Below are 10,114 nucleotides of genomic sequence, written 5' to 3' on the forward strand. Positions count from 1 at the left end.
TTAACTATCTTTCGTTTGACCTCTAGGCTCTAGCCCCACTTTGCGCACCCAGAAGCTTAATTTTGAACTTGTTAGCACTTAGCTATACGATTCGATATATTTGGGCAACAATTTCTAAAGTTTTGGTTTGGCGCCCGGTCAAACATTTCACTTGAAATTCAGGTTAAATGCTTGTTGGTTCTAAGCCAAAGGAAAGACATCGTGTGATGAATTAATATCTAATGTTGAAGGATTGGCCAGTAAATAGTCGACAGTAAGACTGAACGGCAGTTAACCAAATTATTTTGAGTAATTTCCATCACTGACTTCACGTCTCTTGATGATTAATGAAGGCACGAAGGACAAATGAAACAAAGATTATTGTAATAAACCGACCTTTCGACAAATATTTGCCTTTGTCGGATCCTATTTACCTTGTCAAACTTTAATATGTGACGAAAAGTTCGGTTCATTACTATTCCTTTGTTTCTTTTGTCCTTTGTATATTAATCCCTGAGATATGCGAATTCAGTGATGAAAATTGTTCCAAATAATAGTAAAACAGTTGGCAAATAGGCAAACATTACAAAACTCATCAACTCGAGTATATTGTTGTAAAAACCAAGAGGCCCCACACGTATACTTAAATACCGAAGTAAAGAGGAAATTAAGAGTAAACAGTAGCACAGGGGGTAGTAGTATGGGGGAGTGAAGTAAATTTGATACTAATCACGTAACCCTACCCTGTGAATAGTTTGCCACAATCTCATTCCACCCCACCCGGGGCACTCTACTTGTAATTGGGAGGTCCCTTTTGGCGGGGTTGTTTTTATTTATCTGTGTCCAACCATGTCTATGCAACCACATCATAAACCTGGCCTCACTGTACCCACCTCCAGTCACTTATGTGAATAACAGAGAAATCTGGTCCGTACCCTTTTCATTGGGGATTTTAACAGTAGAATGCGGTCGACCAGTAATTATATTGCAACCCCTTATAAGTTTACTACTTGATGGGCAGCCGGCTTTAAAATGGAGTATGTCAAGAAATTTACCCATTTTGTAAGTGTAGGCCGTAGGGTTTCTCTTGACATTTAAAAACCGTATTCTTTGTGTTGCGGTTTTTGCGATAGAGGTGGTAAATAAGTGAGAACGTTTTTTGTGGTGCAATTTTCATGAAATTTAGGCGAATTTGTTGGAACAGTTAACAGCACTTGACAAACTTTTTCGCACCAAACCCATTGAAATGGGGTAAAGTTCAGGCTCATTTGTCATTTAGTTTACGTTACAAGATCCATTCTTAATAGATTTAGTGTTTGAACCTCTAATTTTGTTGCGTGTTTTGAACAACAGGTAAGCTCTTAAGATATCTAATTACCGGTTACCTCGGTAATTAACTTAATTACCAAGGTAATTAGACTAATGGAGCCTGGTTACTGGGTAGCGAGGTTTATCTCCGTTAGTGAGAATGTAATCTTATGTCTTGTTTCGTTTGTGGTGGTGACAAGTAGAATTATAAAGAAAACAGGGATGAATTTGAAGCAGACCACTCAAAAAGTTAGCTTAAGGAAAAACATCAAGTTTAATCAAAATACCGTACTAAATTCAAATAATTTGATAGATTGTTCGCACGGTGCACATGTTGATGTTATTTATTACTTAAATCGTTGCTTACTATTTTTGTTGCTACTATTTTGCACTGGTGATATGTACGTGATACTATTGCTTATTTGATCAAGTGATCTTATATGATGTAGGTCAGAGGTGGCATAAAACAGTGATGTGAAGTTTAATGATCTTCACTCAGAACCCGCTGTTTGCTAACACGCTTTATTATATCCGTATCTGCGATCCAGCATGCACATGACATATGATCACATTTACTAGATTCACTTTACCAGCAGACATCGTTTTATGCTCTTTCTGTAATTCCGCTTCAATTGATGTTTGCTCGTATAATTAGCTCAAGACTGCCGGCCCAGTTGTGGTTTGAAAATGCTCTGTATCATGTATGTGACTGTTAGACTTGGTGTATAGAGTTGTTTTGACTCGTGACAAAGTTTTGAATGGTCGCCGCTTGAAGCTGGTTGGTTGATCGCTCATGCGACGCAAAAAACATAATATTCAACAGACTCTATTATTTCAATTCGGCATTTATTTGTCTTTCTTTAAATACTGACTCGGTTAAAACCTCCTCATGCATCCTACAGCCATCCGTTCAAGAAACTCGTCGCTACTCAGCCAGCCAGTAACTCCATTCCTGTATTTATTGTTCGGCTACTGAATTAACATAATTCGTATACGTTCAATTCTGTTAAAATGTTCACCTTTGATAAAATAGTCTTCCAATCAATGCATGCCTTTACTAAACATGATGCTGTTAAACATCTTTAGTTTAAAGAAATGCTTTACAGCCTATAAAGTAATACGTAAGTCATCTCCATATTCCCTTATATGCTCTTGCAATATATTATATAACGGTTTGCAACTCTCACCTGACATTAGTTTTTACATGTCCCCTGTCTGTTGAGTGTGGAGCACACATGGCTCGCCATAACGTATTTTACTTGATACTTGTCTGGCATCTTCAGATATTATGCCATGTCAGGTTTGTGCCGTTTCCATGACACCGATGTGAGCATTCCCTGACAACCCATGTATTTCGACACGTGTGATGTGCTGACGGGCGTGGTCCTGTCTCATCATGTTTGGATTGTTGTCTTGAAAACAATGGGTGATATAAATCCAGTAGCTTTCAATGATAAACACAGCATCTCGGTGACCAGCCACACAAAAGAGTAGTTTAACAATGGGAGATGTGTCGGGGCACGTGGGCGTGTCACGCGCCTGTGGTTAGGCCCACGTGCAAACGGTTGTCGGCTCTGGTTGGTTGAAAGGACAACGTGGTGCTCTGACGTCACGCGCGGTAGTTTTGGGACGTGTTTTTACTAGTTGTTAACCGTATTAAGTATTATATGTACTACGTTATACTGTTACGTGTTGTCTACTATATCAGTCTCTCATTTTTCAGCGAACATTATGTTTCTCCTCGTGTTCCTCCCCCTCTTGATCCCCCTGGGAGATACAGCAGATCTGGTGCCACAGCGACCTCCAGATATATCTATGAGTACGCGACCACAAACCAGCACACAATCTCCTCCAACAACCAAGAGCCCTAAAGTCTCCTGGTTCATGAAAAACTACACCGCTAATTTTACGGTAGGTCCAAAGCGTGTATAGTTCAGTGGGTCTCGTCTCTGTTTGAAGGCTATAGCCAACTTTTAATATATTTTATACTTTAATCATGCATGTTTAACTTAACAGATTGTCAAATGCTCGGTCTTTAGGTCACCAGCAGCTCGTTCTGCAAATCCTGAAGTAACTCTTTAATTATATGAATTAAGTTTTACATTATCTTTGCATAGTCATGTTTAATTCTGTACCAGTTTATATCACTATAAATAAATAATTTTGCCAACATAAGGTCGGTTTGATTATATGCCAGATATAGATAATAGAAGTTAAGAATTAATCTAGTATTGGTTTGCTGCATTGAAATTGTACAAATTTAATTTATGTTTAACTTTGAATGATGTAATTCGTTTTCTCTCTTTCAGGGTCCCCCAACTCACACGAAACCACCGCCTGACAAGCAGCACGTGAGCGCCTCCTTCAGCTACTCATTCCAAGGATTCCTTAGCATGGTTGTAGACTTTTCCTCCACACCACCCCTCACTGTTGGCCCAACAGATGGAACAGGTTGGATTGATAACACCACGGGCAAGGAGGACTCCTCTAGTGACAGCTCCACAACTTACAACGGTGTAACGACATCCACAGGGGATGAAGCTGATACTAAGGGAGCTGTAACCCTGATACCAGGTGATAGATCACCCGGGACGGGTGACAGGACTACTAGATATATGGATTCAAAAGATGGTGATATCGAGAATAGCACGACTGTGTGTGTTTTTGGGGAGGCTGACCCCAGGGTGGTTGATGTGGTGGTTTACCTGACTGTTGATTTGGTTATCTCTGTGCTGGCTCTTATCCTTAGTGGAACTCAACTTGTTATCTGGTAAGTACTAATATCTCTAACACAATTTATATAATATACAGTATACACGGAGTAGTTGATGGCTCATATTATGTAGTAAAATAGTAGTGTTATTTAAGTTTAATGTGATCGCACTTCTAGAACAAATGCTTGTGTTTGCGAAATGTACTATATACTAGCACAATCTATCCATTATATTATATAATAGAGATTCAATGGATATTAATGGATATTTTGATTGTCTGCTACGGCAATTCTTTTATGCATTATGGTGCTTTAATTATTAAGTTGCCATACGAATGCTTTTATCAATAACAACCTATTATCTAATAATAATCTTTGTTGTACATCTAAAAATTGAGGAATGATTTTATACAAGGAAGTAACATGACCAGTGAACTTGTTATCTTCAGGTACCGCACAAAGGAGGCCCGGCTAACAAACAGATCACGTCTTGAAGGTGCTTGGCACGTCACCTACTGCACGTGTTGTCTCGTTGTTCTTGTGACGTCATCGCTCTACTGGATCGGTGCCAAGTTAACGTTTCCGCTTGACTTCCTCCTGCTCTGTACCCATTTACTTCGCACCAAAGCTGCTCAACTGCTCGTGGCAAAGATGTTGCTGTCTTGGAAGAAGATTTCCTGTTTTGCTGGTACCTTGCTCTTCTTACTCGACATCGCTTGGTTTTCCTTGTCATTTTCCCTCACAGCAATCATGATGGACGGCTGCCAGTTTTGTCAACGAACTTTATTATCACGAGATTGTTTGGCAAACAATATCGTTGACTTCATCGGAGTGTGTGGAGGTACGGTAGTTTATTGCGGAGTTAAATTTTGTGGGCTTCTTGCTGATAAAATACAACATTCTAGAAAACTCTACAGTCAGATTCCTAAAAACTCTACTTATTTGGTAAACCACTCTAACGGAAGAGTAATTAATGGCGAAACAAACGTTCAGCTGAAATCAAAGCGGTGGCAGAATTCAATTTCACGCGTATCCATGCTATTTTCAGTGTGTCATCAAGTTTTGAGTTGTTTATTTATTTTTGGAATCTTTCCAAGCGATTTTTGACCAAACTAAGCTTTCGCCTTTAAAAGTTCACAGTATATAAACATTAAATTGAAGATAGCAATATCCAATAAGACTGACCCTCATATAAACAGTTTCAATTTCAATTTTAAAACTTATGTCTAGTCCGAAGTTACATGATGTATCTATATACTAAGTCTAAACAGTGCAAACGTACCGCTGCTCAGCATGCAGCGCAAGTAGCCTGTAGCCGCATTTTGCAAGTCAAATTCAATCCTGTTTCCCCGCAAGATTGCAGGTCTGTGAAAACTTGTTTTACTGTTTGTGAGTCAGACTCAGAGCGTTTAGGGGTCGTTCACATATTATTATTACGTAATCATTTTTTTGGAACATTCTTACCCCCCATCCCCCCACCCCCCCCCCCCCCCCCCCCCCCCCATAGCTATTGTGTCAAAATCACACTATGCACTAGCGTAATCATTCGGAATCGGAACCCCCCCCCCCCCCCCCCCCCCCCCCAGCTGATTACGTAATATGTGAACGACCCCTTATGCGTGTTTTTTCAAACCAAATGCAACTTATACACGAATTGGCGATGTGGAGTCATTAACTGCTATATAAATTAAGACGAGTATCATCCGTCAAATAACGGTTATAACTTACAATAACGGTTATAACCTACAATACAAATACAAAAGCCTTTATGATACAGATAAGCACGCTTGTCAGGTTCGTTTGTACTCCCATTATATCATCAACCCTCATTTACCTTGTCATACGTTGTATGACCCGCCGCGCACGAGTGCGTGGCTCCCCCTGTATCGTAGAAACTCTATGGTGAAGCGAAAAGAAAAAAGAAATTTAGACGAGTATTGACGGATGTTACTCGCGTCTAAATTTCTTCGAAGTAGCGCGCCGCTTTCTTCTCGGAATGTTACTTGCCCGACGGCAAGTGCTATACGAAGTAGCGCGATCACGGCAAGTGCTACGACGGCAAGTGCTACGAAATAGCGCGCGCCGGGCCAGACCATTAACAATGGCCAAGACGAGTAACATCTGTCAAGTTTCGTTTTAGTGCCATGTTTGATTTTGACGATGTGCGGCTTTTGGAGCAAATAAACCGCAGCTCATTTGATTTTGAGCGATAACATAATGTTTGACGATTGGATACATGCTCGCCAACTTTTTCCATTTTCGGAAAGATTCCTTGGTCTTTTAAAGTAAGTACGTTCAAATGTCAACAGTCAAAGTGCAAAGGTTTTCGAAAAATGATGTTACTGGTAGTGCATGGTGTTAGGATTGGACTGCAACTGATGGAAGTTTTGTCGTACACGTTGTATAGACCTGCCGCGCACAAGTGCGCGGCTGTTATTGGTTATGTATCGTGGCTTATTTCGCTACTGGCCACGATACTAGTGAAACGGGCTTTTACTAATTCGCTCGCCCAAAAATTTCACGTGACTTTGGTTTTTATGGTTTTGCAGCCGTACAAAACGGTTTTACATAAACCCTTATCCCAACCCTAACCCTAACCATAACCCCGAAGCCAACCATAACTCTTACTACAACCCTAACCCTAACCCGAGCCCTAAACAATCGAATTCGTATTTTACTAGCCTGTCACGTGACCAAATCGGTTTTTTGCCCATAACTCTCCAGGGAAGCATTTTAACCCTACGTCATGTGAGGTGATTCGTAATCAGCGTCCAAAAATACACCGATTCTGATCATTTTCATCCCCAAAGGGCCTTTTCACAAGAATTTTCTTAAAATTTGGGCGAGCGATTTAGTAGGAGCGAGTGAAACGACAATGAAACAAAGGATAATGTAATGGTGTTACGACGTTTTACAACTATAGTACAAGGGAAGTTTACCAAATATGGTGCTACACGTTGTAAATGTATACTTCTTTCGTGTAAGCAAAGCGTGCACTCCGATCAAAAGGGGTTGCAGATTACTGGGCCGCGCTCAGCCTGTCATTCCGCCAAATCTTTATTTATATGTTAATGAACATAATAGCCTGGGGTCCTCAGGTAAGGTTGCAGAATGCAGCGTGTGCCAACCAAATATTTGTATCACGTCGTGACCCCCACGGTCGTTTCACTATGTAGAGTTTCTACGAAACAGGGGGAGCCGCGCACTCGTGCCCGGCGGGTCATACAACGCATGACAACGTTAATCAGGATCGCGATTTTACGCCGCGCACTCGTCTTGCGCATGAAAAAATTGATTCGGCGATAGTGGATAGAAATCGAGCGCTATAAGCATCACTTTTAGCTTCTTCACTGTTTTATCAGGTTTATATTAATTTCGAAAAACGTTTTATCATGTCATCTGTTTATGTAGATTATCATTTTGTCATTGGTCCCGTCGAGCATTCACATTATTCTCTATATACTATTTAAAATGCGTTGATTGCTTTTGTGTTTTGAAGTCATGCAGTATGTATTGTGCATTAATATACTATGATAAATATAAATCGGCAACAATAGAGCATAGATAGTAGCAGTTACTGCGAATGATCTCAGTAAAAATATTAATGTTGTGCATAAGCTCAGTGAAAAGTAAGGCTGTAAATCTGCAATTCAGTCAAGTTTCTTGACTAATAAATCATGGGCTTGAAGAAGGGAAAACAGTTCTTGATGATATCTTGAGGTTTTAACAGGTGTGGCCTTTTATTTTAAAATAGCTTCATAAATGTCTCCTAAGAAATAAAATATATAATAAGTATAAATGAAGTAAAAACCTCCATACCGTGCACTTATCTTTTACCCCGAGATGTCCGGTACAAAGAGCTTTGACTGTATTTAAATGAATATAATGGTGAATTTATGACAACTTAAGTAAGCCTATTGATTCTCCTGTATCATGGGGGTTAACTCAGTTATATGCCCATTGCTCAGGAAATCTGTAAGGGGGTGGGGGCAATAAGTTGATGCACCAAAGTTTCATCCTGGATTGAAGATGTTATACAACTGGCTGAGATTGCCAAAGAAGAACCTCAAATAGCATATTCTGCTTACACTAAAGGGTTGAGTCATAGATGGTCTTTTGTTCAAAGAACAATTGGAGGGATATCAGAGCTGTTTAGACCCCTCGAAGAAGCAATTAGAACAATACTTCTTCCTTCTATATTCAATCGCCCAGTAACAGACCTAGAGAGAGACATGGTCGCACTACCTCTTAGACACGGTGGCTTAGGAATTCAAAATCCTGTTCATACAGCAGACAGAGAATACGAGGCGTCACAGAAAATCACAAAACCTCTGGCTAATCTTATCTATAACCAAGATCATGATCTAGGCAAACTTGACCTCAAAGCTATTGCAAACACCAAAGCAGCACTGAAAGCTGAAAAAGAAAAAGATTTTGCAGCAGAGAGACTCAGAATAGAAAACGCAATAAGTTCTCCAGCAAAGAAAAGATCGTTTTCACTGGCTACACAAAAAGGCAGTTCATCCTGGCTGTCAGCCCTCCCAATGCAGTCTTATGGTTACTGCTTGAACAAGAAGGACTTTAGAGATGGTATATGTTTGCGATATGGCTGGCCTATACAAGATATTGCTAAACACTGTGCGTGTGGAGAAAGAAACTCCGTAGATCATGCCCTTTCTTGTTGAAAAGGAGGGTATGTTTCCTTTAGACATACAGTGCTTGTAGAAACCGAAGCAGATCTACTACGTGAGGCTAAATGTAGAAACGTTTATACTGAGCCAGCTCTCTTACCAACGTCTCCAGAACTTCATCCCAAAGGAACTACTACTGACAGCGGAGCAAGGCTAGATATTGTTGCAACTGGATTATATGGCAGGAATGCCAGGACTTTCATGGATGTAAGAATAACACACCCAAATGCACCATCAAACCTTAATGTTCCCCTGGACAAGTTGTACAAGAGAAATGAGGAAGAAAAAAAAACTAAGTATAACTCACGAGTCATCAACACTGAAAGAGCGTCTTTCATTCCTCTACTGTTTTCTACAGCAGGGACTACAGCACCAGAATGTGACAGATTTCACAAACGTCTTGCTAGATTGATATCAAAGAAGAGAAAGGAGAGCTACACAGATGTTATCAACTACATCAGGACCAAGATATGCTTTGCTATGCTTAAAAGCATAGTGGTATCAGTTCATGGTGTGAGGAGTCAAGAAGAAAAGAAAGTAACAAAAACGGTTGCTGACACAGCATTTGGACTTATACCTAGTATGACCTCTTATGAGTGCCGATAAATTATTAACAGGAAAATTGTCTTAATTTTGGTTGATCAAATGTTTTATATCAGATGTTGATTTCTTAAAGATAGGTGTATATTTTTGCTATTATTTCTATGAAAGGGGAGGTACAGATAAAGTACCAAACCGTATTGTGTATATTTGGTTGCAACTCCGGTAAATGATGAAACATGTCTCTTATGAGAGTGATACCGTGAGTTGCTTCCTTTTTTTTTTTTTTAAAGAAAAAAAGTTGATGCACCTTTCACAAGCAAGAGCCACTTTGGTCTACTTGCTGTGAGGTGTCTTAGCCACATGGGTTAGGGGTCCCCCCTTTAAAAAAAAAAAAAAGAAGAATTTTACCCTTTCTCTATACTTGAACCTTGGTTCAAAGTACAGTAATACTCTGATTTACTGCGCCCTGATTTACCGCAGTCCGCAAACCCTTTTCTTTCTCCCAAAACTCAGGGATAATTGGGTATTACTGTACTATTCTAAATTAGATACTATCATAATCAGTAATCTACAATCATCTATACTATATTTAAAACTTGATGAAATCCCCCGGCAATCCCCCCGACAACACTGAAAATTTACCAAAAACCGACCCTTCTTCCTGACCAATTTCAGCTCTCAAATGGAGTTGAAACCTCGCGATTTTTAGCAGGGTTGTAGAACCCTTAAAAATTGTATTTTACTTAATGGCGTTATTTTAGCAAAGGATTACTGCGTCATTGCTTAGCAACCCAGAATATTGCACGTGCTCGAGCAACCGCAGATTAGCAACGCGCATTGTCATGCTTTATGATACGTCACGACTAGCTCACATTAACGC

At 39.9% G+C, this 10,114-nt stretch overlaps 1 protein-coding gene across 4 annotated transcripts in view; it reads left to right on the top strand.

Moving 5' to 3' along the window:
* LOC134811548 (uncharacterized) overlaps nucleotides 1–5,370 on the top strand; it is a 31,135-nt gene extending 25,765 nt beyond the window's left edge. For 2 of the 4 annotated variants that reach the window (XM_063818488.1, XM_063818489.1), the window contains exons 3-5: nucleotides 3,011–3,198; nucleotides 3,597–4,057; nucleotides 4,450–5,370. In XM_063818488.1, coding sequence (XP_063674558.1) covers nucleotides 3,011–3,198; nucleotides 3,597–4,057; nucleotides 4,450–5,107 — 1,307 coding nt within the window. In that variant the 3' untranslated portion in view covers nucleotides 5,108–5,370. Of the gene's footprint in view, nucleotides 1–2,322; nucleotides 2,409–2,995; nucleotides 3,199–3,596; nucleotides 4,058–4,449 lie in introns of those variants that run through there. The other 2 variants (XM_063818486.1, XM_063818487.1) reach the window with 2 other exon arrangements.
* Nucleotides 5,371–10,114: the final 4,744 nt, after the last annotated feature.

The sequence above is a fragment of the Bolinopsis microptera genome, chromosome 2 (genome assembly GCF_026151205.1).
Source record: "Bolinopsis microptera isolate Bmic1 chromosome 2, MBARI_Bmic_1.0, whole genome shotgun sequence".
Lineage (NCBI taxonomy): Eukaryota > Metazoa > Ctenophora > Tentaculata > Lobata > Bolinopsidae > Bolinopsis > Bolinopsis microptera.